The 26524-nt window shown below is 56.2% G+C and overlaps 3 protein-coding genes across 6 annotated transcripts in view; 1 reads left to right on the top strand and 2 right to left on the bottom strand.

Moving 5' to 3' along the window:
- Window positions 1–14814, bottom strand: part of SLC1A6 (solute carrier family 1 member 6) — a 154110-nt gene extending 139296 nt beyond the window's left edge. Inside the window, exon 1 of the mRNA XM_087443698.1 lies at window positions 14724–14814. The gene's annotated coding sequence lies outside the window, so the exon portion shown is untranslated. The remainder of the gene's footprint in view (window positions 1–14723) is intronic.
- On the top strand, window positions 9133–16029 carry SYDE1 (synapse defective Rho GTPase activating protein 1). The gene is made up of 8 exons (XM_004443526.3): window positions 9133–9245; window positions 10831–11172; window positions 11273–11917; window positions 12085–12299; window positions 12947–13073; window positions 13282–13442; window positions 14042–14267; window positions 14649–16029. The coding sequence occupies exons 1-8, from the start codon at window positions 9158–9160 to the stop codon at window positions 15050–15052; spliced, it is 2208 nt and encodes a 735-aa protein (XP_004443583.2). The 5' UTR covers window positions 9133–9157; the 3' UTR covers window positions 15053–16029.
- HACL2 (2-hydroxyacyl-CoA lyase 2) lies at window positions 16023–25271 on the bottom strand. 4 transcript variants are annotated; one of them, XM_087443694.1, is made up of 16 exons: window positions 25131–25271; window positions 24813–24957; window positions 23453–23654; window positions 23191–23318; window positions 22969–23107; window positions 22768–22879; window positions 20087–20186; window positions 19855–19952; window positions 19619–19755; window positions 18549–18683; window positions 17463–17577; window positions 17204–17373; window positions 17057–17127; window positions 16906–16977; window positions 16627–16732; window positions 16023–16497 (listed from the first exon to the last, which is right to left on the bottom strand). In XM_087443694.1, exons 2-16 carry the CDS (start codon window positions 24945–24947, stop codon window positions 16319–16321), a joined length of 1899 nt encoding a protein of 632 aa, XP_087299820.1. In that variant the 5' UTR covers window positions 24948–24957; window positions 25131–25271; the 3' UTR covers window positions 16023–16318. The 4 variants fall into 4 exon arrangements, with proteins under 4 accessions (XP_087299820.1, XP_087299817.1, XP_087299818.1 ...); XM_087443691.1 differs by lacking the exon at window positions 25131–25271 and having other exon boundaries at window positions 24813–25111; XM_087443692.1 differs by lacking the exons at window positions 19855–19952; window positions 25131–25271 and having other exon boundaries at window positions 19619–19813; window positions 22768–22823; window positions 24813–25113.
- Window positions 25272–26524: the final 1253 nt, after the last annotated feature.

The raw sequence follows: 26524 nt of genomic DNA, 5'->3' as shown, positions 1-26524 counted from the left end.
TGTCCTTATAAGAAGGGAGAATTTGGACACAGACGCACACACAGGGAGAAGGCCATGTGAAGATGAAGGCAGAGATTGAAGTGATGCTTCTACAAGCCAAGGACTGCCAGAGATCGCCAGCAAACCACCAGAAGCCAGGGGACAGGCAAACCACCAGAAGCCAGGGGACAGGACAGGGGATTCTCCCTCAGAGCCCCCAGAAGGAACTAGCCCTGCCCACATCCTGATCTCGACTCTGGGCCTCCAGAACTGTGGGAGAATAAATTTCTGTTGTGTAAGCCACCCAGTTTGTGTACTTTGTTACCGCAGCCCTAGCAAACTCATACAGTCAGTTTAGGAAGGGCTGGCATCACGCAAAGACCATGCCTGGATTCATGCTCTCGAGTCCACAACTTACTGTGTGTTCTGGCTAAAGGAGTCTGTGCTACAGCTGGAGAAAAAGATGAAGGCTTTAAACTGCATGGATTCATTTTCTGGGTCTCAGTGTGATAACAATAATGATGCCGACAGCCGAGATTTATTATGTGCCCAGCACAGGGCCAAACCCTTTACGTGTGTTATCTCATTAAATTTTAAACAACTACCCTACAAGGTGGGTAGTATAACTCCTTACTTTACAGATGAGGAAAGTGAGGCTTGAAAAGTGAAGCTGCTAGCAGTGGTCGCCGAGGTTCAAACAGAGGATCCATCCCAGAGCCCCAGGTCTTGAGGATGCACGATATAGTCTAGAATTGAGTGTCTAGGGCAGGGGTTTGCAAACTATGGCCCACGGGCCAAATCCAGCCCGCAGCCTGTTTTGGTACAGCCCGCAAACTAAGAATAGTTTTTACATTTTTAAATGGTCAGAAAAAATTAAAAGACGACGACGGTTCCCTGACAGATTAAAATTATATAAAATTCTAATATTAGTGCCCATAAAAACCATTTTAGCGGAACACAGCCGTGCCCATTGGTTTATGTATCATCTGTGTCTACTCTCGAGCTACAGAGCAGAGGTGGGCCCTGTCGGCAGTCTGAGACATTTACCCTCCGGCCCTGTACAGAAGGGTCTGCCGACCTCCTTTCTGCAGAAACCTGCAGCCTGGTATCCAAAGTGGCTCACGAATCAGAAGCAGTAACATCATGGGGAGTTTGCTGGAAATGAAGACTCAGACACCATCCCACACCACTCAATCACAATTTTAACAACAACTCAGCGTGTTTATATGTCTTAAAGCTTGAGGATCACTGGGATAGATGCGAGATGAGAGGGGGGCTGCCATGGTTTGGGACTTGCATAGGCCTTCAGTTCAGAGAGAGAGAACCAAGTCTGGGACATTTTTCCAGCCTCTGCCATGGACATGGTCCTGGAGAGGACTGTCCCAAGTCGGCGCAAAACGTTCCGAAAGAATTGCAGCTACAGTTCGATAAGTGGCCACCAGGTGGCGATAGTGCCATTCCACAAGACAGATTTAAAGCTCTTCAGAAACATATACCCTGGCTGTGAAAAGCACGTGCAAAATTCTCCTGGTGGGACGGAGCCTGGGCTGTTCAGAGAAATCACGAGACCCGTGTGTCCCCAGCCTACAGTGAGAGAGGAGTGGGGTGTGCAGGGCTGTGAGGGGGTCAGCTCTCACAACCGGGATTGGTCCTCAGGGCAAAGGGGACGCGATGAGGGATGAGCCGGGGGCGTGAGGAGGGCCTGTGCTTCAGAATGAATCCACAGATGGCCTTACCATAGATTAGGGGCAGAAAACTTTTTCTGTAAAGGGCCAGATAGTAAATATTATCAGCTTTATGGGTCATGGAGTCCCTGCCACAATGACTCAGCCCTGCTGTTACAGCGTGGAAGCCACCGTAGAGAAGGCATCAAGGAATGGGCGCCGCTGAGCACCCAGGATACTTTGTTTACAGACACTGAAACTTGAGTTTCATGTCCTGTTACAAGTCACGAAATATAGTCCTTTTTTTTTTTTACTGTAGCATTAAGAAATGTATTGATGTCATCAAAACGATTCAGAGAGATTCCCAACTAATATCTACCTTCCGTGTGCTTCTCTTTCCCCAGTTGTCCTGATAAAGTATAGCTTGTAGCTTTCTTTTTTTTAAGAAAGTAAACTATATTGCAGAAATGGGTCTGGCTGTTTGGGTGTTAGTGACGTATTTTTTCAGGCCTTTTCTCCCCCCAGAAACCCTTCCACATACTTGCCTCTTCTAATTTGGCTACTTGGCAACCGGGGTTCCCAAATATCTCAACTACCAAAATATCTCAACTATCACCCACAAAGAGGACATCAGAAGGTAGGTCCCACCTTCTATACCAAGGGCTAGACTCCAGGATTGCAGGAAAACCCAAATTAAATCCTGTCTACCCAGAAAATCCTGTCTAAAATCTGCCATCCTGTGTGGGCTTTCTAAAATTACATATTCCTGGACACATTAATGCTATGGTTACCACGAAGGCTTCCCTCTTGGACTCTAGGTTTGAAATTTTTAATTATCAAACACAATTATCAAAAGTAGCATGAACAACAAAAAACAAACAACTCGATCAAAAAATGGGCAGAGGAAACGAACAGACACTTCTCCAAAGAAGATATACAGACGGCCAATAGGCATATGAAAAGATGTTCAACATCACTAATCATCAGGGAAATGCAAATCAAAACAACACTAAGGTATCATCTCACACCCATTAGAATGGCTATAATCACCAAGACAAAAAACAAATGTTGGAGAGGATGTGGAGAAACGGGAACCCTCATTCACTGCTGGTGGGAATGCAAACTGGTGCAGCCTCTATGGAAAACGGTACGGAGATTCTCCAAAAAATTAAAAATAGAACTACCATATGATCCAGCTATCCCACTACTGGGAATCTATCCAACAAACCTGAAATAAACAATCCAAAGAAGCTTATGCAGCCCTATGTTCATTGCAGCATTATTCACCATAGCCAAGAAGTGGAAGCAACCCAAGTTTCCATTGACTGATGACTGGATCAAGAAGATGTGGTTTATAGATACAATGGAATAATACTCAGCCATAAAAAAAAGACAAAATCGTCCCATTTGCAACAACATGGATGGACCTGGAGGGTATTATGTTAAGTGAAATAAGCCAGAGAGAAAGAGACAAACACCATATGATCTCACTCATATGTGGAAGATAAACCAACACTTGGACAGAGAGAACTGTATTGTGGTTATCAGGGGCAAGGGGGATAGGGGGTGGGCACAAGGGGTGAAGAGAGACATGTATATGGTGATCAACAAACAAAAATGTACAACCAAAAATTTCACAATTTATAAACTATTAAGACACCAATTTAAAAAAAAAGTAGCATGAAATATGGTTCACGAAATGTAGTCTTTTGATTTGCTTTTAACTGTTTTAAAATTTTAAAAACATTTATAGCTCGAGGACTACACTGGGCCAGTGGGCCATAATTTGCCAATGCTAGTATAGATGAATAAGAGTGACAAGAGGCAGGGAGGCCAAAGGGGACTAAAAAATGAGAGGTGAGGTGGGCTGAATCTCAGCATCAGAAAAGGAAGGGATAGATGAAGATGGTGCCACAGGATCTTTGCATATGCTGCTCCTTCCACCCCACCTCTTGCCAGAGCTAATGCCTCCTCAGCTTTGAGATTTCAGCACAAACCCCACTGTTCAAGGAAGCTTCTCCCCATCCCATCCCTACCCTGGCTACATCAGGGCCCTAATACACTCACTATCCCCTCATTCTTCTCATTATATCAGGGATTTTATATTCATTTGTGTGATTCTTTGATGAATGTCTATTTCACCCACTTGATTGTGAGTTGAGAGCTGGGGGTTAAGACTGTGTTCTCTTGTTTATCTTGCCCAACTCCATACACCCATGCTTAGTTCATCTGCCACTCAAAATATATTTGTTGAGTGAATGAATGAATGAATAAATGAATGTATGAATGAATGAATGAATAGGGAAGCAGTGTGATAGCAAGACTCTAGGATGCCAGATGAGGTAGCTGAGGTAGCCTAGCTTGGAACAAAAATCAAGGTTAAGTTGCTGTGGTATGCAATGTAAACTACCCCACCCCACTCCCCCGCCACTCCCCTGGGTAAAATCCTACACCCAGGAGCCTTGGTGAAATCAAGGAAAGACACCACTGCCTCATCCTATAGACCAGGAACAGCGAGCTCACAGTGGAACTACCTAATTCAGCAATAACAGGAGACCACGAGAAAATAACCACGTAGGAATTCTCCAAAATCTCAGTGAGGGTGTTGGAAGGGGTTTGAGCCAACTTATCCAGATCTGAAGGAGCAGAGTGACCCTGGCCAGTATGAACGTACAGTAACACTGCTTTCCACACAGGATTTTATTGGGTGATTCAAAGCAATTTTACAGACTCAGACACTGAGGCTCCGAGAGGGAAAGTGACTGTCCCAAGGCTCCATGCTGGGTGGGGGCAGAGGGGAGATTCCAATCCAGCCTAGTGTGACCCCAAAACTGACCCCTGATTCCACCAGGATGCTGGATGTCCTCCCCGACAGGTGACTTGCCCCAGGTCATGCTGCAGCTTGGATCAGCTCAGGTCCTGCCTCAGGTGAGGCTTTGGGGCCAAAGGTGGATCAGCTGCTGGGAGAGACGAGACAGCTGCACCCAGCAAGGTGTGAGGGAGGGCTCAGTGAGGCTGGAGCCCGAGGTCCTGCAGGGGCACTCCTACTCACAGAAGCACATCTCCATCTCCGTGAACCTGTGCAGTGGGAGGTCCCTGAGACCCCTCAGGTTCCATGACCCACTGGGAGGACCCACAGGACTCAGCAAAGTTGTCACACTCACGGCTTGTTACAGGGGAAGCACACAGGTGAGAATCAGCAGAGGTAGAAGGCGCAGGGGTGGGGTCCAGGACAGGCCAGGCACAAGCCTCCAGTCACCCCCTCCCGTGAAGGCGTGTGGACGTCACTCAATTCTCCCAGCAAGGATGTGTGACAACACACACGGTGTGCTGCCAGCCAGAGAGGCTCACGTGAGTCTTGGTGTCCAGGGCTTGCACTGGTGGTTGGCCACTGCATTAGTTTCCTAGGACGGCCATAACAAAACCCCACAGGCTGGCGGCTTAAACAACAGAAATTTATTTTCTCACAGTTCTGGAGGCTGGAAGTCTGAGATCAAGGCGTCAGAGCTTGATCAAGGAATCAGAGCTCCCTCTGAGGGCTCTCTCCCTAGCTTGTAGATGGCCTGTGTCTTCACATTGTCTTCCGTCCACAGTCCTATTGCACTAGGGCCTACCCTAACGACCTCATTTTAATTTAATCACCTGTTTAAGGACACTATCTCCAAATACAGTCACATTCTGAGGTACTGGGGGGTTAGGATTTCAACATATGAATTGGGGGGGATGAAATTCAGCCCATATCAGCCACATAGACATGGCTGACCACCCAGGCAGCTGACCTTAGTCACTCAATCTCCAGCCCTCCAGAGGTCAGACTGACACAGCGTGGCCCAAGGCCCTCACCATAAACCATATTGTTATCATAAACCATGTGGCATGGCCTCCAGGTATACAAAGAGGTTCTTATCAGGCAGGATACTCCAAGGGCTTAGAGGCTACCTCCCAGGAGCCAGTCAAGGGCCAGACCTTTCTCTGGAATGTGCAGAACCCAGAGACCTGGGAGGGAGGGAGGAGGGGGAGGAATGACATGGGGTCTCTGCCTGGCCCTGCCCACCCCAGGCCACTTGTCCCTACCTGACTGGCCACCTGTCTGCAGGCTGCCTCCCCTTCCTCTGGGACACCCAGCATCTACGAGGCCCTCGCGGCCACGCCTGCACCCCCAGGCCCTGCAGGCCGGGCACCAGGGAAGGTCTTGGCATGGCTGCAGGTGACCCGCTGCTGAATGTGTCCTGGGGCCTGGTCAGCAGAAGAGCCCAGCAGACCTGCTGCTGATAAAAGGAGGGCCCTACGATGGTGCTGGGGGCCCCGCTGCACCTGGGCTTCTCCAAGGGCCACTGGGAGGCTCTGGCCAACGTGCGCTGCTCTGTTGACTGCCTCCCAGGTGACACCACATCCTGCCTCAGGAAGCTGCCTCGCGAGGACTTGACCGCCAGCTCTCCCTCAAGCTCCTCAATGCTGCCCCAGTGGACAGCAGCCACTTCCTCCCCACTCCTCTGAGAACTGACTCCTGGCCAAGGAAGCCTGCGCAGGCCAAGGCACTGGCCTCCACACCCTGGAAAATGCCAGATACAAGCGAGCCTCAGGTGCAGGGACAACTGGGAATGACAACAAGGGGTGAAAGAAGCTGAGGCCTGCTCCCCATGACCTTCTCCATCTTCCATTCCCCGGGAACTAAGGACCCCAGGGAGGTGGCAAACGGCAGACTTAGCCCACAGACACATGTCCCTCCTCCATCACCCCCATCCTTACAGCCATGACAACAGGGGAGTTATTCTTCCTTTTAGATGGATGAGGAAACTGAGGCATAGAGAGAAGGTCTATGCTTGGATTCCCCCAAAGCCACCCTGAGATCAAGATTCAAGTGCAAGTAGTTTATCTGGGATGTGATCCAGGAAATGCTGGAAAGGTGGTGGAGGAGTGAGACAGGGAACAGAAGGAAGGCGGTAAAGAGTGTGTTGAGATGCAGGTGAGCAGCTGGAGCTCACCCCAGAGGGGCCTCTGGGGGTCAGTGCAGAGCATACACCTCAGCCATCCCACACAAGGGGCGAGGGAGCTGGGGCACTTATCCACCAGCCCCACTGTCTGCCACAGAGGTGCAGAGCTCTGCTCAAACCTGGCCAGCCCCCTGCACCTGCATTTCTTCTTCCAACAAATCCCCATATACACTGGAGGCTGACTTATCTATCAGGAACTATAGCACAGCACATCAGGCCTGCAGCCAGTGAGAACATTTGGGGAAAGAAAACACACACACACAGGCTCCAAACTCTAAAGAGCAACTACCAAAACCCAGATGAACAACTGTACGAACTTCAGAAGTGTGACACTTAGTACTCATGACCATTTCATTATAAACAGTTTGTAAATCTTTGGTTCTCACTTATCAAGAATTTCTTATTACTGAGAAAGAATCATAGGCAACTATGAATTAAATGAGCTACATGTAGCCAAATAAATGCAACAAGAAAAATAGAGAAACCCTGTGAAAAGAGTTTCCCAAAAAATAATAAATATTGATGTGGCATGTGAGCATTTTTTTAATCATTTGATGTGATATGGGTGGGGCCAAGGACTGCTCTCACCCCCACCCTGGCCTCCAGCTCCTCTGAGATTCTGGAGAACCCCAATGGGACACTAGTCCTGTGCTCCCTGCCTTGGACTTGTGAAGAGGTGTCGTCTTGACCCCCAACCTCTCTCCCTATTGCCAGCAGCTACCTCACAGACATCTGGGCAGGGATCTAGTGGGGTGCACCCCACCCTTCTCCAGCCTGACTCCTCCCAAATACACACATACAAGAAAAATGAACAGAGCCTAAGAGACTTGTGGGACACTATCAAGCATACCAACATACGCATAACGGGAGTCCAGAAGGAAAGAAGAAAAAGGGGCAGAAAGAATAGTTGAAGAAATAATGGTCAAAAAACTTCCCAGAACTGATGAAAGAAATGAATCTACACATCCAAGAAGTTCAATGAACTCAAAGTAGGACAAACACACACAACCTCCTCTGTCCAGGCCTCGTCACCTGGCACCCACCCATTCAGCAGTGAACAAGACTGACAAGCATCTGGTGAAGCTGGTCTCCAATCTGGACAAGGAAGCAGATAAACTAGAGCCAACCACTGGAGCTGTTAAGTTCAAGCTGTGGCAAGTGTTCAAAGAAATTAAACACAGTGGTATAATAATGACTAGACAATGGTGTGTGCTCAAGGAGGGCCTCCCAGAGAGGTGCTGTTGGAACTAAAGGATGAGAAAGAGGCAACTTCAGAAGAACCAGGGCTTCCCAAGCAGAGGGAAGTGTACGTACAAAGGGCCTGGCGCAGGAACAGTTTGATGTGAAGGAGGACCAGACAGGAGACCACAGGGAGCGACAGGGACAACAAAGGAGATGAGGCCAGAAGTCTTGTTGGGACTGGCTTTTATTCATGGGAATCTGGATTTTATTCTAGGTGGGGTGAGCAGTCATAGGAAGATTGTTCAGCAGGGGCATGCAATGATCTGATTTCAGCTTTTTAAGTCTACTCTAGGCACTGCATAGAGAATGGAATGTAGGAGTGAGGTGGGTTAAATTTTCCAAGACGGCCACAATAATATCTCCCATCCCACATCCTCTTGCACAAGGTCACCTTGACACACTGCCCACTGAGACAGGTGGGGTCTATGTCCCCTTCTCTCGAATCTGGTGCCAGAAGTGACACAGCATGACATCCAAGGCTGGGTCAGGAAAGGTAATGCAGCTCCTGCCCTGCTCACTTTTGGAGCCCTGTTAGGCTGTGTAGAAGCCCAACTGCCCCGATCACCGACCTGCGGGAGGAAGTCCGGGCCACACCGGAGGCCCCCGTAGCCGCCCTCACACACAGCCGGGCGGAGGTCCCAGCCCACAGCTGGCATCAACTGCAAGACCTGAGTGAACGTGCCTCCAGATGATTCCGGCTCCCCGTTTGTTGAGTCACCCCTAAACCTCAAAGTCTGTCCAGCAGAGGAGTAGAGACAATCAGTGCCAGCTCTGCCCTGCCCAAATCCCTGACTCACAGCATCTGTGAGCATGAGAAAACGGCTGTTTTACACCATAAGTTTTGGGATGGTTTGTTAAACGGCCATCCCTAAGGAAGAGGGGGTGTCATCGAAACAAGTGATGCCAGGGCTTGCACCAGGCTGGAGCAGATGGTAGGGAGAGAGAGTACGTGCAAGAGAACTTGGATTCAACCAAGGGAGGGTGGGTAAGACGGAAGACGAGGGCCCGGGAGTGCACCACGGTATTAAGAGTTGGAGCAGAGGAAGGAAGCCCAGAGCCCCCATGCCCTCCTTTCCCGGCCCGGGCGACTACATCTCCCAGCATCGCTCGCTCAGGCCGCGGGAAGGGGGGAAAAAAAAAAGTTTGGGCCAAGCATTCCCGGAATGCGCTTCCTGCTGGCGCGGGGCGGGGGGCTGGCGGGGAGGCCCAGGCGGGGCGGGGCGGGGGGCGGCGCGGCCGGAGCCCGGGGCGCGCACTCGGGCCGGCCCGGGCCCCAGCATGGCCGAGCCGCTGCTCAGGAAAACCTTCTCCCGCCTGCGGGGCCGAGAGAAACTTCCCCGGAAAAAGTCGGACACGAAGGAGCGCGGTGAGCCGGGGAGCTGGCGGAGGAGGGGGACGCCGAACCCCTCCTGACCTGGGAGGGGGTCCCGGGGCCCCAAGGAGGGACAGCTGGGGGGACAGGGGAAGTCCCGCGGAGCCCCCTGCGGGCCGGGGAGGGGGGCCGGGGGCGGGCAGGGGTCCTGGAAGGAACAGGCTGGGGGCAAAGGGGGCGCAGACCGTTATGTGCGCCTGGCCCGGGATGCCAGCGCTGCGGGCTCCTTGGGAGGCCCGGGAGGGGGCCTCGCCCTTGACAGGAAATGGGGCCGAGACGGAGCGCCTGGAGGGAGGGGAGGAGGAGCCGGGAGGCCGGGAAACTGGGGCCCAGTCAAGCTAGGCAGGGGACACCCTGACCCCTGGAGACCCAGGTTGGGAGATGCGGGGCGTCCTCCTGCAGAGGAGGGAGTGAGGCGGTGTGTCAATCATAGCAGTTACCCCCATTTCCCCTCCCACCTATGAACCAGTGACGGCAGCTGCGTCCGCGTTAGGCAACCCCAGGAAACTGTCCCTTTTATACAGATGGGGAAACTGAGGCACAGGGGCAGTGGGTAATTTGCCCAGGGCCAGTGAACTGACTTAAACAGCTCTTTGGACTATGCTGCTAACAGAGACCCCCGAGACAGGGTCCTGGGGGGTGGAAATCCGAGGTGACCAGAGGAGGGAGTCAGCCAGCAAACAAGACAAGACCTAAAAAAAATGGGAGCTGCATGGGACAGCAAGTCCGGAGAAGAAAGGAGTTAAAGGAGGGAAGCCAGACGACTCCATGGATCTGACCTCTCCCCAGCCCTTCCCAAATATTCCCAAGGTTCCCAGAATAGAGAGAAGGGACAGGGTGCCCACGCACAAACACACACAGGAAACAGCCCGGGATGTCAGACTGGGGAGGAAGGAGCAAGGGCGAGGCCACAAGGTGTTGACCGCGAAGGTCTGGCCTGGGCTAAGACAGGGCCCACTCCAGGATGGGGACAGGGTTTGGAAGACAGGCATGGGGGGTGTGGGTGACGTGCTGCAGGTAAGGGAGAACCCGGTGCTCGCTGTCACACCTGGTCCTGTCTCCCGAGCAAGCAAGCCAACGGCCACTGTAGGCTGTATGCTTGACCATGACCCGGGGGACTGGGAAGCGCCGCCCATGCCCAGCTCCCTGAAGCCCCTCTGGAGGGGGTCATCAAATCCCCCCATTTCACAAGAGGACACTGAGGCTCAGAGATGGGAAGCAACTTGCCCAAAGACACCAAGTGAGAAGGCACAGGGGCAGGGGCTCCATGCTGGGGTTAATGAGGGAGTGCGGAACGCAGGGCCCAGGCCTGGAGAAACCCCACTGGACCCCTGAGGCTGGAGGGCAGAGAGACAGTCCCATTTGGGAGCCAGGGACTGAGAGGGGGTGGGCTCTGAGCTGGCAGCCAATGAGATTGCTGGCCTGAGGCCGCCCTTTCCAAACAAGCAGGTGGAGTGAGAGCCGGTGCTGAAAGCACCCCAGCCCCAGCCCCTGCAGGCAAGAGCCCTGGGCTGGGGCTGCTCTGGGGGCGGCCAGGGGGTAGGGGGCACTGGGTCTCACTCCCCTTGTTCTCTGCCAGGCCGGCCAGCCCAGCGCCCAGAGCCCAGCCCTCCAGAGTCAGAGCTCCAGGCCCCCGAGGGGTCCCAGGCTGGAGCAGAAGGGCCCCCAAGCCCTGAGGCCTCTCCAAGCCCGGCTCGGGGGGCCTACCTGCAGAGCCTGGAGCCCAGCAGCCGCCGATGGGTGCTGGGCGGGGCCAAGCCACCTGAGGAGGCTGCTTTGGGGCCCGGAGCACCTGGCAGCGGGGAGCCTGCTGGCGAGATCTGGTACAACCCTATCCCTGAGGAAGACCCCAGGCCCCCCGCACCTGAGCCCCTGGGGCCACAGCCAGGCTCAGCTGAGCCAGAGGGCCCGGCCTCCCAAGGTGAGCACAAGCCTCACACCCCTGGCCCCCAAGATGACCACAAGACTCACCCCTGTCCCAGGCCCAGGTCTCTGAACCCTGAGGTCTGCTGTTCCCACAGGCGCAGCCCCCACGAGCCCCCCAACGAAAGCCTCTCGCACCAAGTCCCCCGGCCCAGCCAGGCGCCTCTCCATGAAGATGAAGAAGCTGCCGGAGCTGCGGCGCCGCCTCAGCCTGCGGGGCCCCCGGGCTGGCCGAGAGCGCGAGAGGCCCGCCCCCGCGGGCTCCGTCATCAGCCGTTACCACCTGGACAGCAGCGTGGGAAGACCCGGGCGGGCGGCGGTGGCTGGGGGCGCGCGGGGCCTGCGGGCTGGGTACCTCAGTGACGGCGACTCACCGGAGCGGCCCGCGGGGCCCCCGTCGCCCACTGCCTTCCGTCCCTATGAGGTGGGCCCATCCGCCCGGGCGCCCCCCGCCGCACTCTGGGGCCGCCTCAGCCTGCACCTGTATGGCCTGGGGGGACTGCGGCCAGCGCCCGGGGCAACCCCCAGAGACCTCTGCTGCCTGCTGCAGGTGGATGGGGTGGCCCGGGCCCGAACAGGGCCACTGCGTGGGGGGCCAGACTTCCTGCGGCTGGACCACACCTTCCACCTGGAACTCGAGGCTGCCCGGCTGCTGCGGGCCCTGGTGCTGGCGTGGGACCCAGGCGTGCGGCGGCACCGGCCCTGTGCCCAGGGCACCGTGCTGCTGCCCACGGTCTTCCGAGGTAGGAGGCATGACTGCAGGGGAGAAATGGTAGGCCACAGAATTCAGCTCAGGGCTCCCCATTTTGCCAGAGTGCCTGGGGTACTAAGCCCCGGAGTGGTGGGGGGGTGGCCCAGGGCACAGGAGCCTGTAGGGGCAGATCCCACTCAGGTCCCCTTGTGTCTTCAGGATGCCAGGCCCAGCAGCTGGCCGTGCGCCTGGAGCCCCAGGGGCTGCTGTATGCCAAGCTGACCCTGTCAGAGCAGCAAGAAACACCGGGCACAGCTGAGCCCCGAGTCTTCGGGCTCCCCCTGCCGCTGCTGGTGGAGCGGGAGCGGTCCCCAGGCCAAGTGCCCCTCATCATCCAGAAGTGTGTTGGGCAGATCGAGCGCCGAGGACTGCGGGTGAGCCCCTCACCCCATCCCAGCTGGCCCCCAGACCTCAGACCCACTCCCCAAGACACCCAGCGTACAGAGGCCAGACCTTCCCCCTCACCCCACCTGGGACATTCCTAGCTCCAATCCCAACCCAGACAAGGGCAGGAGGCCTCCCTAGACTGTAGCACCCAGCTCAGAACCCATGGGTCATCCATCCATTTAATAACACAGGATCCCAGTCCTTCTGGAGCTCAGAGTCTGATGGGGGGGAAGACATGACTCCAGTAACTCACAGATGTAAAACTGTGGCTGAGACAAGAGTGAAGAAGCTGGGAGAGCTTAAAGCAGGACCTGACCTGCTGATTGGGGTAGTCAGAGAAAGCATCCCAGAGGAGGTGACAAGTGAGCTGAGGAGGAGTCAGAGTCTCCTGAGTTAAAAGAGGTGGGTGCCAGAACCAGTGATCCCTGCAGAGGTGACAGGGCCAAGTCATCCAGGCAGCCAGGCTGGGCTGAGGAGGCATCCAGAGAACAAGAAGGCAGCCAGTGAGGCTACAGCCAGCCCCTGACCTCTCAGCCCCTGCCACCCTGGCCCAGACCTCCAGCTCCCGCCCCACTGGGCCCAGACCAGTCTGTGGCCGTGGCAAGAAGGCACCCCTCCCTGCGCCCACACCCAGGTCGTGGGGCTGTACCGTCTGTGCGGCTCGGCGGCCATGAAGAAAGCGCTGCGTGATGCCTTTGAGCGAGACAGTGCGGCTGTCTGCCTCTCTGAGGACCTGTACCCCGACATCAACGTTATCACTGGTCAGCTGCCCTGCCTTCCCCCACCTGCTCCCACACCCTCACCTCAGGGCAGTGCCTGTGCTCCCTCTGGGACATCACCCCTTCTGTCTGGCTTTGTTTTCACTTTCCTGCACCTGTCCTGCTCCTTGTCCCCCCTCCCAGCCCCAGCTGACCCCTCCAGCCTCAGAAGCCAGGGGTGCTCTGACCAGAGTGGGCCCTGTGTCCGTAGGCATCCTCAAGGATTATCTTCGGGAGCTTCCCACTCCTCTCATCACCCAGCCCCTCTACCAGGTGGTACTGGAGGCCATGGCCCGCAGGCCTCCCTGCAGGGCTCCCCCCAGCACTGGGGACACCCGTGGGCTCCTCAGCTGCCTGCCAGATGTGGAAAGGGTGAGTTTGGCCCGGCGGGAGTGGGTGGGACAGGGAATGGGCTGACATCAGTAGAGCGCTTCACCCATGCCTGGGCTGGCAATAACCATGAGATTGTGGCATCGTCACAACCCTAGAAAGTAGATGCCATTAGTATCCTCACTTCATAGATATGGAAACTAAAGTGCAGAGCAGTTGAGTGAGTTACCCAAGGTGGCACAGCCAGTATGTATCAAAAACGCAGATTCTGAACACAGGTCTATCAACCTACTACAAGGGAGGTTCCTGGCTATGGGATCCTGGACAAGCCCCAATCTTCTCTGTGCCTCAATACCCTCATCTGTAAAATGAGATTAATGCCAGCCCTGCCTAACACACAGAAGGGTGGGTTTAAGTCCAAGCTCTGCCATTCCAAAGCTAAGTTACCTTTGGCCTCAGTCTCCCCTCCAGCAAAATGGGATCCTAATACCAATACCTAATGGTTAAGTCTTAGCTCGGTCATCTCCCAGCTATGAGACCTTGAACCTCAGTTTCCCCATTCGGAGCTGCCTTAGTCTCCCTCAGATGCGACAGGGGACCGGCTTTGCCCGCCTCATGCCCTCCCAACCCTCTCCTCTCAGGCCACGCTGACGCTTCTCCTGGACCACCTGCGCCTTGTCTCCTCCTTCCACGCCCACAACCGCATGACCCCGCAGAACCTGGCCGTGTGCTTCGGTCCCGTGCTGCTGCCGGCTCGCCAGGCCCCCGCCAGGCCCCGCATCCGCAGCTCCGGCTCGGGCCTCACCAACGCAGTGGACTTCAAGCGGCACATCGAAGTGCTGCACTACCTGCTGCAGGCCTGGCCAGGTGAGCCCGCCCCCGGCCCACGCGGCCAATCCGGGCCAGGCGGCCGCGGCGATGCTTTTTCGGGCGGGCAATTAAAGTCTCGGACTTCAGGCACGCCACGCCCCCTTGCCCCAGTAAACCGTACCTGGTTGCCTCAGCAACCAGTTCAGATTCCGCCAATCCATGCTTGACGCGGTCAGAGGCCATGCCTCTTGACATGCCAATCAGAGGGCCGGTTGCCTAAGCAACCAGTTCAAGCTCAGCCAGTGAAATCCTGATCCGGTCGAAAGCCTCGCCTTTCGTCAGACCAATCAGGGACCTGATTACCTAGGCAGCCAATCAGAGGTCTGGCTGCCGCCGCCGTGCATGACGTCATCACAAGTCCTCCCTCTCCCTCCGTAGATCCCTGCAGGGCCCCGGAAGCTCCGCACCTCGCCCCGTACCTGCGGCCCAAACGGCAGCCGCCGCTGACCTTACCGCTAGCAGGCCCTGAAGTGGTGACGCGGCCCCGCAGCCGAGGCGGCCCCGAGAGCCCCCCGAGCAACCGCTACGCCGGCGACTGGAGTGTGTGCGGGCGGGACTTCCTGCCCTGCGGGCGGGACTTCCTATCCGCGCCAGACTACGACCACGTGACGGAGAGCGATAGCGAAGACGAGGACGAGGAGGGTGGCGAGCGCACGGGCCCTGGCGACTTCGAAGACGACTTCGAGGCGCCCTTCAACCCGCACCTGAACCTCAAAGACTTCGACGCCCTCATCCTGGACCTGGAGCGAGAGCTCTCCAAGCAGATCAACGTGTGCCTCTGAGCGGGGCGGGCCGGGCTGCTGGTCGCTAAGGCGGTGCCCTAACGACCGAGGGAGACCAGACCTGTCGGTCAGGCCTCGCTCCTGTTGCTGGGGAGTTGCCTAGCGACCAGCCAGGCCGTTACTGAGCATCATTGCTCGTTGCCAGTGCTCAGTATTTGGTCGCTGGCTGGTTGCGAGGGCCGGGGACTGGGGATTCTCGGGACCAGCTGTTGTGGGCATCTTTTCTGAGTACCAAGGGTTTCTCCCTTCGCTGCTGATAGGCAGTTTTCCCGCTTCCTGGCTGGCCTCTCTTGCCTCCCTTGGCCGGGGAAATACCAGTTACTGTGAGCATCACCCTGGGATGGTAAGACACCCCTCAGAGAGTCCTCTTGCTGCTGCCAACCAAATCAGTATTAGCTTTGAGCATTACACTCTGCTTCTCCTTCCCTGGAAGAACCCAAGGACTAGCACGAGGTGCTGTTTGGAGCGAGGTGGGAGGAAGCCCCTATCCTGGGCTCCAGCTAGATAGGGGCAGCCTGGGGTTATAGAAAAACAGCTGGTTTCCCCACCCTCTTTCCCAGGGAGAACTCCATGATTTCCTAAAGCCAGCAAATGGAGATAGCAGAGTCTGGCCCTTCTCCCTCCCCAATTCTTCCTCCCCATTCCTGAAGAAATTGAGCACTTATAAGACCTCCCTTTGGAGGGGCCCCACCTGAAGTGTCAGGCTGGGGGCAGTTTGGTACGGATCATATTTATTGCCTCCGTGCGTGTGTCTGTGTGAGGACTAGTGTGCATGGACACGTCTGGAGCAGGCGTGTGGGGCTCTTTCAGGGACCACAGAGGGGGGAAAGAGTTCACAGTGCCCAGGCACCCTAAAATCCCCAGTAATGGTGCCTCAGTGGGCCCAGGAGTTCCAGTGGGAGAGTAGGGTCCCCTCCTGTCTCCCTCCTTTCCCTCACTTCCGTGTGGACAATAAATCAATATGCACAGGTTTTGGATGAGTACTTGGGCCCACGTGGACCAGACGTGGTTTATTCAGTGTATAAGAGAGGAGAGAGGAAAAAGAGTGCACAGTTGGGCCCACAGAGAAAAAGGCCCAAGAGCCCTCCAGTGCTGCCAGGGAGCTTCTTTAAGCTCTGACTCCTCCAGCCCCTCCCTGTCCTCAGAGAGGGCTGTAGCATCCCTGGGCCTCATGGGATAGGCCTAGGGCAAGCAAGGATGAGACTCCAAACCAGCTGGGCACAGTTCAAGGGTGGGAGGGAGCCAAGGGGACTGACGCATGAGGCCCTACACAGCAATGGAGCCGTCTCGGAAGTCCGTCCTCCCGATGAGGATATTGAGCACGACTGGGTGGCCGTCTCGGCACTGCCGCTGGGCATCACGCAGCACCTTAACCACCTGATCCTCATTCTCCCGTGAGAGCAGCAAGCCCTGGGCCCCCAGTCCCATTGCTGCCTTGTGATAATCTAAAAGGGGAGGTCAGGTCAGATGGTGGCAGGGACATGGCCCACCATGCAGCCAGCCCAGAAGAGAAACACACTCCTAGCAGGGACTGAAACAGCTTCCCCACTCCCCATGCTGCCCAGGCCCCTCACCAGTGTAAGCCAGGCCGCAGGCCACATTGCTGCCCAGAGAGGGCACCTGCTCCCGAGAAATCTGGGTCCAGCCAGCATCATTCCCTATCAAGGCCATCACTGGGATCTGCAGGGAGAGCACAAGCCACGGCCTTCAGTCCCAAGGCTTGGCCAGACAGAGGACAAAGGTAGGGACAGCACCTCTGCGAGACATAAGCAGCTCCCTCCCAGCCCACCCCACCCCTGATGACATCTCCCAGAACCACAGGCTCTGAGCTTCCCTTGGGGCAGCCCGGTTACCTTGTGTCTGACGAAGGTGTCAAATTCAATGAGGCTGTAGCCAAACGCTCCATCCCCAAACAGGCACCAGACCTAAGGGGGGACCAAGGATGGTTGGGGTGGCTCAGGGCCCAGAAAGCAGCAGCCTCCTGCCTTCAGTACCCTGACTCACCTCGGCATCCGGCCGGCACAGTTTGGCCCCAAGTGCAAATCCTGCGCCAACCCCGAGAGTCCCAAAGGCCCCTAGAAGAACCAAGGGCAGGTAGGTGTGAAGAGGCCGGGACAGCGCAGGCTGCCCCAGGCACAGGCCCTTCCTTACCAGGATCAAGCCAGCACAGGGGGCCACGGGGCTGCACCAGGTGGGCGGCAGTGCCCACGAAGTCCCCACCGTCAACCACCAGAATCGAGTTGTCAGGCAGAGTTTCCTCCACCAGCTGCAGCACCCGCACCGGGTTCAGGTGCTGGGCCACAGGCCTCGACGCCTTCTCCCTGCAACAGAGCAGCACAGGTCAGCGGGGCCAGCAGCAGAGCCTGCCAGGAACCCACGAGCCCCCACGTCCACTCCACCCGGCCCCCACCGAAAGGCCTGTTCCTTTTGCCAGTCAGCTCGCCGAAGCTCCTCTGCCCAGTCGGAGGCCCACGTCTGGCCCCCAAGGCCTTCCACCAGCTTCACCACAAAGGAGCCTACGTCTCCTGGAGAAAGAGGAGGGCACAGCTGCGGGGAGGTGGCCTCCTGCCCTCCAGCACACAGGCCCAAGGACAGCATGAAGCAAACAGCAGCATTCGAGTGGGAGGCAAGGAGGCAGGCCAGGGTGCTCCTAGGGCAAAAGGGGTCAAACCCCAGAGCCAACCGGAACCAGGGGTGAGGGGAAGGGCAAAGCCAGAGAAACAAGGTTTAGAGAGCACAAAGCAAGTTAGAAACCCAAGCCAGCCTCATCGCCTGCCTCCCTGTCACACCCCAGATCACGCAGTCCTGTCAATTCTACCTCTGAAACATGTCATTAAAAACACCTGCATCTGCCAAGCACATCTCTACAACCGAGACACACAGAGGCTGCTGGTGAGTGTGAGTGAACAAGTAACTGAGCCCCTGACATACTTCTCGTCATCCCCACTGAGCAATGACCACACGGAGGCTCGGAGGAGTAGTTTCTCGTCCCCATCCTTCCTGCTCCAGGCCTTGTCGTTCCTGTCCTGGCCTGTTTAACAGCCCCCTTGCCTCCGCCTGGCCCCTACAACTCGCTGCCCACCAGGTGCTACAACTGCAGCGGGGCCACTTCTCTGCTTGACACGAGCATCCCGTCACCTACACTGCAGCATGGAGTCAGTGTCCTTGGAGTGAGGGGCAAAGCACGGCACGGAAAGGCCATCGCAGGGGACTGAACAGGGTGGAGGAGCCATGACAAGACAAGAGAGAGGCCTCAGGGGCCAAGAAGGGTCCTGACGGCAGTGGGCAGCATGGGAGGGTGTGTAGCCAGGGGACGCTCCCAGGCCTTCCGTCTGGTGCACACCCTGTTTGTTCATCCATGTCTCTGGCTGACTGGGTGCCCCCAGGGCAGGGTCTGGGCCTTTATCACCAGACCCAGCTCAAGGCAACTGCAGCACAGGCCAAGAAGAGAGAGACCAGGAAGAGCTCAGATGTGTGGGGGCAGCTCGGGGCTCACCCTGCACAGCCTCCTGGGGCTTCCAGAAGATGTCTGAGTTAATCAACATCTCTTTGCGGTTACGGTTGACAATAATGATCTTGCTGCTGTGGCTGAGGACACGGCCATAGGACAGGCGGAAATCACAGACGATTCCTGGGGTGGAGGACACGGTCTCTGTGGATGGAGGCCCAGTGTCCTGGGGAGCACCCACTACCTTACTTAATCCATCGTGGTAGACAATGCCAAGAGGTCCCTGTTCTTCACCTCTCCCTGTACTCGTGGCATCTGCAGTGACTTTGTAGCTCCCCACCCCATGAATCTGGACTGGCCTCAAGTGTGCTTTGGCCAACAGAATGTGACAGAGACCAGGCTTCAAGAAGCCTTGCAGCTCCCACTCTCTGTCTCTTAAATAACTGCACTCCCATGCCCTGCATGTTGCTCATCCTCCACCAAGTGAACAAGCCCAGGTCAGCCTGCTGGATGATGAGAAACATGGGGGAGGAAGCGGGTAGGAGAGAACTGAGTTATCCCAGCTGAGGCCATGCTAGCCCAGCCTATAGCCAACCAACACCTGAGTGTATGAGCCAGCCCAGCCTGGATCAGCATGGCTGCCTTCCAGCCCCACCAGCTGCAGACTCAGGAGTGAGCCCAGCGAAAACCAGAGCTACCACCTAACCTGTAGGTGGGTCTTGAGAAATAACAAGTGAAGTTTAAGCCATTGAGTTTGGGGATGGTTACTATACAGCAATAGCTAATGATTCAAAGCCCTTTATGTGAAACTCTAAGTGCTGTCTGTAGACACGCTGTATAAATGCTGTGTGTAAAGTACAGCAGGTGCCTGCTGTCTGCATCCTCCTCTGTGCAGAGCTAGGTCACAGCACATAACTGCAACCTGGCGAGCGTTCATCTGAACTTTGGTGCAGGGATGTTCAAAACCCTTGATAAGGGAATGGGTGGGGCCAGACATAAGACGGTGGGCGATTTATGAGGGTGGGGTGCCAGCAAGTAACTGACTAGAGAGGCAGGGTCAGGGGGTAAGGGAGGTGCCTGGAGGGAGGAAGAGGATGGGCGGGGAGGCTGAGGCCCACCTGCCAGCAGGACGACGTCTGCCTTCTGCAGGGCGGCACTGCGGTTCTGCCGGATGTGGAGGGGGTGGTTGCGGCCCAGGAGCCCCCGTGCCATTCCCCCCAGGAAGCAGGGGACACCCAGAGTCTCCACAGCAGTCCTGAGATCCAGGCAGAACAGAGGTGAGTGTGGCCGAGGGCCTGCCATCCCCACAGGGCCTAGAGGACCAGGGACTAGGGATGCAGGGGGTGCTTCTCACCGAAGCTTGTCAGCAGGTATTGGGGGCAGCAGGGCCTGGCTCCCCAGCACAATAAGGGGCCTTTTGGCCCGGCTCAAGATCTCCACACAGCGCTGAACCTGGGGCGAGAGGTGGGGCTCAAAGGGCCAACCCTGAGTCACCAACAGCCCCCAAGAGTACAGCCCCAACACTGACTCAGGGAGAGGCCATCCTGCCAGGTGGGAGTCCTTGGCCAGGGAGGAGAGGCAATCACCTGCTGGGGGGATGCCCAGGGGATATCCACAGGCAGGGGCCCCTCGGGCTGTGGCTCCCAGGCTCCTGCAAAGAGGTTGGCCAAGTGATTCTCTAAATACCTGCAAAGGAGAGAGGAAAGGGCAGTTAGCAGGAGCAGGTACCGGGGTTCTAGGAGCTGAAGGAGGACAGGGACCGGAAAAGGGGCTGGGAGTGAAGCTGGGCAAGCACAGGGATGGATTAGCAACCACCCAGGGACAGGCAAAACCCCGTGGCCAAGTCTCCAGCGGCCTGCTTCCCCTCAAAAGCTTCTGGTGACCACCCCAACTTGACACAGACCCTCAGAAACAAGTGACACAGGCATGGAGTGCCAGGATCAGGGCCATGGCTGCAGGTCAGAGAGACATGGGCTCGAGTCCTGGCTCCGCCTCTTCCTGTGTGACTTTGGGTAAGTGACTTAACCTTTCTGAGCTTCCTCCTCTGTAAAATGTAAAAGGGAACCTCCCTCCTAAGGTTCAGTGATGTGTACATTCAGGATATAAAGCATTTTGCAAACCATTCGATCAATGGGAGTTATTAACATCACCAGTATTCTTGCCTCTTCTTCAGCTTCCAACATCTCCTTCTCTGTCTCCTTACTCATTGGGTCACAGGGCCCAGCTTTCCTTAAGGCCCTGTGCAGGGCCCTGGAGACACAAAGATAAATCCTGCCCTCAAGGAACACCTAACCCAGAAAAAACAGACACAAGGGCATTGGCAGGAAGGAGTAGGAGCCAGAAGCTTCTGTTTCTCTTTTAAAGAGGAGTCAAGACTCCAAACAGTAGGAGGCCAAGGATGGAACCTGGGGAGCCCTAACGTGGAAAGAAACAAAAGTCCCCTTGCAGGGGGCTGAGCAGGGGCAGCCCAAGAGAGAGAGAATGGAGTAGAGCAGAACCAACAGGCCAGGGAGCAAGGAGGCTGTCACAGCCACAGAACAAAACCGCTTAAACATCCAGCCTACCTGACACGGTCACCAACCTCTTCCTGTATGTGCAGGAACCCTGAATCCCCCTCTTTATTCCTGGCTCCATACCCACGTTGGAGGAAGGATGGGAGACACCTTGCCTTACACCTGATATGACACTGGACTCAGCCCTATTCTTACTTAAGACAGTAATGGTTAATTCTTTTACACCTTAGCATTCTGCACTCTCCAAATGATCTCATTTTATTCTTCACTGAATCTTGGTCTAAAGAAAAAAGCAGGCAACGTTCGTCCATTTTACAGATGAAGAAGCTGAATTCAAGAAAGGTTTAATCACAATGTACATAAGTCAAATCATCATGCTGTACACCTTAAATTTAGACAGTGCTGTATGTCAATTACATCATAAAACTGGAGAGGAACAAAAAAACGGAAAGAAAGGTTTAATCATTTGCTCAAGGTTAACACAGCTAGTTAGCTGCAGTCCTAGGATCTGAACCCAACTCTCTGGACTTTCATTTCATTCACTATAGCTGGCACATAGCTCTGTGGGTAAAGCACTGAAGGCTCCTCCAGGCTGAACCCCAGTGTGCCATTAACAAGATGGACGCAGGTCATTTGGCCTCCTTGGGCCTCAGTTACCTAACCTATGACATGGGCATAATAATACCTTACTGTCTTAACTCCAAGAGTTGTTATAAAAGAAGTGTGAGTAAAACCTCCACTCCTTGAGCTTCTCACACGCCCAGGATGCAGGGACCTGTCTGTCTTATTCATGCCCATCCTGGTCCCTGGCACATAGCAGCACCGCTAAATATTTGGAGGGGGTGTGGAAGGTGGAGGGGCAAGGAGAGGCAAAGGGAAGGGACAGAGGGGAAAGAGGAGGAGATCAATTTCCTTCCTGTGCCCTGTTGCCGCCAGGCCCACCTCAGTGGTGACCAAGAACGGATCCCTTTCGCATACCTCCTCTTGAGCTAGGCCCCTGCCTGGAACCCTCTCTATCCTCTCAACTGAAAGGAGCCCCGGCAAACTTGTAGCTCTTCCAGGAAAACCGTGACACTTGTCCCAGGCCACCCTGCTACCCTGCTCTCTCCAAGATCCTGCCAGTAACCACTTGAAGTCCTATAGTGGCCCCAGAGTGAGCTGTGCCCATGTCACCGGCCTGCAGGGACCCATTGTCCCCTTATTCTGGCCTCAGAGAGGTGATATGTGATCCATCCACGTCTCTGCATCTCACAGCCACCACCCAGATGGAGGCCACCATCGCCTCTCCTCCTGGTGACCACCACACCTCCTCCCTGCTTCCCAGCTTCCACTCAACCCCACAATCCACTGTCCAGCAGCAGCCAGAGGGAACGTAATAAAAACTGGAGTCAGGGTATCCCACACCTCTGCTCAAGGCCCTGCAATGCTTCTCAATGGATCTCAAATTAAAAACAAAACCCCAGGTCCTCCCAGTGGCCCCTGCTGGCTGCTCTGAGCTCAGCCCCTGCCCCTCACCCCTCTGCTCACCTGCTGCTGCCACATGGGCCACCTTGTTTTCCCAACCCATCAAGTTTGTCCCTGCCTCAGGACCTCTGCATATGCTATGCCCTCTACTTGGAATGCTCTTTTCGTGGCTGGCTTCTGTCAAATGCCATGCAAATCAATGACCGAGTCACAGGAGGGACGGATGCTGGCAGAAGGCTGCAGGAGACGGCAGGGACGGGGGAGGGCAGGGCAGGAGTGGGGCTACTCACCAGGAGACCACTCGACCCATGAGGCCCTTGACTGGCCTGGCTGGCGCCAACTCCTTCTGCACAATGAAGTAGGGGTACAGCACGTCAACAGGCAGCTCCACAAACACTGGGCCTGCAGGGGCAGGGAGGACGCTGAGCCTGCCACGCCTCCCTAGACCCCAGGCCCTAAGGCCTGACCGCTGCCCAGCTACCCCCACCTACCCGGGGTGCCTGACTGGGCAGCAGCCATCGCAGCCCTCAGGGTGGGTACGATGTCCCGCACCCTCCGCACAGAAGCACAGAACTTGCATAATGGCTGGAACAGGGACATCTGATCAATGGCCTGGAGCGCACCCCGGTTCTGGCGGAGACAGGAGTCCAGGGAGTCAAGATGTGAGCCCTTTGAGCCTCCCTGGCCCCCGCCGCCCCTCAAGGACAGGGCACCTGCAGCAGGGTGCCAGCGGCCCCACCCAGAAGCAGGACTGGAGACTGAGCTATCTGGGCATTCTTCAGTGCAGTCACCGTGTTGGTGAGGCCAGGGCCTGCCGTCACTGCCGCCACGCCCACCGTCCCTGGAACAAAGACCCCGCCACAGCTGTGCCCAGTCTCTTGGCCACCTCCGAAAAATGCCTGCCCCTCGAAGATCTCCCCCCAAAAACACCTGCCCCACGAAGACCCCCCCCAGCCCTCTCCACTCTGCCCTCACCAGTCAGGCGGGCCACGGCATCAGCGGCAAAGACGGCCGTGACTTCGTGGCGCGTGTCCACCACACGGATGCCCAGCTTCTCACAGGCCACCAGCAGTGGGGAAATGTGCCCGCCAACCAGCGTGAAGAGGAACCGCACACCATGGGCCCTCAGCACCGCAGCCACATTCTCCCCGCCATGCTGGATGCTTGTCTTGTCCACCTGAGCCCGAGGAGGGGGAGGAGCAAGATGGTCAAGGACCAGGGCAAGGGCGCCAGGGCAGGTGGGGAGAGGGGCGATCCTCCTCCCCCAGGAAGGAGGACAGAAGCAGGGTCAGAGGTCAGGGGAACGTTGGTGTTGGTTAGGCACATGTTATGCTATCCACACGTCATCTTATCACATCCTCTTGTCATTACATCCTTTTGCAGCTAAAGAGAGCAAGACTTGCCCAAGCAAGATTCAAAGTCCCAGAGAACCAACACTCTTAACAGCCCCACTCTGTTCGACTGCCCGGCTCGGGGATGGTGGGGCAATCAAGGACAGAGGGGAGGGAAGGCGGATCTACAGAACCCAGGAGAGTTGGGCCAAGGGCATGAGCAGGAGCCACCTGCTGTGACTCCAGAACTACCGCCCCTCCAGTATCTGGCTGGCAGCGTGACTGCTGACTCCAGCCTACCAGACTCCCTCCCACTCCCTGGGCAAGGTCCAGCTGACAGGCTGCCAGCCACCAAATGCCTAGCACGGGAGGGGCCTGCTGGCACAGCCCCACACACCAGAGGCCTTTGCCTTAAATCTCCCTCAGTTCTCAAGGCTAGTGGTCTTACCTCTGGTTAGGAGAGGAAGGGCTGAGGAGGAGTCAAGGTTGCTCAGGCTAGGAGATGAAAGAGTAGGGAGAGGGTCTGGGGAAGGGGTAAATTTCTGAGAGAGGAGTAAGTAGTTCAGAGCCAGGCCTGTGGGGTCACCTAGGGCAAGCTACCCACAACCCCTCTGAGCCTCAGTGTCCTGCCGTGGAAAATGAAACAACAGCACGTAAGCCAGGGGCGTTTTGAAGGATACACGAGCATCGTCACTGCGCGGCACCCCCTCCAGCGCCTGCCTTTCACGCACTCTGACCCACCGGGTCTAGGGTGCCTCTGTAAAAAGGGGCCCCTGGGGAAGCAGGTGGGCGCAGCCGTTAGTACCCAGGCAGCCGCGACTTCCGGATTATCTCATACTAGCGGCAAAGTCTAGGGCCCCGTTGCAATGGGGACAGGACCCTGGACAGAATGTCCCGAACAGCCCCTCTGGATTAGTCACACTTTCCCCGCCTGCAAAACGGGTGAGCTGGAAAGAGCGCCCGGAGCCCGCTCCTCCTCTGGCCGCCCCCGGACGCCCCCGCACCTTGTGCATCAGCTGAAAGAGGAGCCCCAGGTGGTGCGCGGCGCCCAGCGCGGCAGCCGCCAGCGCCACGAAGGCCAGGAGCAGGAAGGAGGGGAAGATGCCCCCGGGAGGGGCGGCGGCAGCGGCAGTCTCCATGAGGTGGCACCTAAAAGGAAAAGGGCAGTGCCAGGATCTGGGCGCCAAAGAAGCCAGACCCCTGACCCCAGCGAGCGCCCGAGCCGCAGCCCGAGCCTGATCCTCCGACCCAGGCCGCGAGTCGAGGTCAGATCGCATCAAGATGCTTCTCCGATCCCCAAGACCTCTTCAACTTTCACCTACGGGAAAAGGCGCTGACTCCAGAGGAATCACGCGCCCTTCGTGTCACGTGACCCGGGCACGCAGCCGGAAGGCGCGGAGCCCAGAGCCCGGAGCCCGGAGCCCGCCGCCCTGCCCTTTCGCCTACGAGGATCAGCAGCACCCGGCGGGCCGGCCCGAGGCGCGTGCGCACAGCGCAGCCTCTAAGAGCCGGCTCTCTACTGGCCGCCTCGCGCACAGGCCCCGCCTCCTCCCGCCTTTCATTGGCTCGCACTGCAGGCCTCCCCGCCGCTTCCCCAACAGGCCTCGCCCCTCAGCGTCTCCCTTCGGCCGGGGATCTGGTAGACCCGCCTTCCGCGGCCTTTTGCTGGCGCCACACTGCTGGCCCGTAGGTTCCCGGCCTTCCGAGCACAGCCTGCTTTCCACACCAGCCGTGCCGCATGCTCCTTCAAGTTGGCCGAGAGTGGGCAGTCACGGACCCGCTCTCCGGAGTCCACCAGCCTGTCACTTTAACGTTGGCTCCCATCTTTTGTCAGCTTCTGGGATTTATCTGTGAGGATTCCGCTCCATCATTAATTTCATTTTCTATTGAATCATTCCTAGGTTTTAATTTCACCCATTTAAAAAAAAAATCTCAACTTGTCTCCGTCCCTTTGCTCCTCTTTTTGGCAAATTCGTCCAGTGAGTTATCTATCCTTGCCGTCCATGAGCCCCCCTCCTATTCCCTCTTGAACCTACTGCAAATAGGCTCTTCCCCGCCACTTGATGAGATCTGTTCTGGATTATTCCAACAGTCTCCAAACCGGTCCCTCTCCCTGTACTAGCTCAACCTCACTCTCCCTGCGTATAATTAAGAGGATAAAATGCAAACTTCCTAGAAGGGCTTTCTAGGCCCGGTTAAACTCCCAGAGCCAATAATGAAATAGTCATCATTACTTTGTCAAGCACTTACTGTGTGCAAGGGGCTGTTCCAAGCACTTTTGACATATTAATTCATTTAATCCTCACAACAGCCCTGTAAGGGTGGTGTATTATCATAATCCCGTTTTACAGATGAGGAAACTGAAGCACAGAGAGGTTAAGGAACTTGCCCAGAATCACACAGCTTGTAAGTGATAGAGGCAGAATGTGAACTCATGCAATCAATGCTGCCTGAGCTCCCAGACTGGGAGCACCTCAAGAATGGGTACTGTGTTTCAACCACGTGGCTTCCTCATGCCTATCACAGGGTGTAGCATTGGGGCCCACCCAGATCTCCCCTTGCGCTTACGTAGGATTTTATTCTAAGTGAGTTGGGAAGCTAGAGTGGATTTTGGACAACCTAAGTCACACAAAACCTGCACACGATTGTTCCTAGGGGCTTTATTTGTAACAGCCAAAAACTGGAAAAACCAAAATGTTTCTCAGCAGGTCAATGG

The sequence above is a fragment of the Ceratotherium simum genome, chromosome 18 (assembly GCF_057802395.1).
Source record: "Ceratotherium simum simum isolate JZ-2026a chromosome 18, ASM5780239v1, whole genome shotgun sequence".
NCBI lineage: Eukaryota > Metazoa > Chordata > Mammalia > Perissodactyla > Rhinocerotidae > Ceratotherium > Ceratotherium simum.
This window is presented reverse-complemented; position numbering and strand designations above follow the sequence as displayed.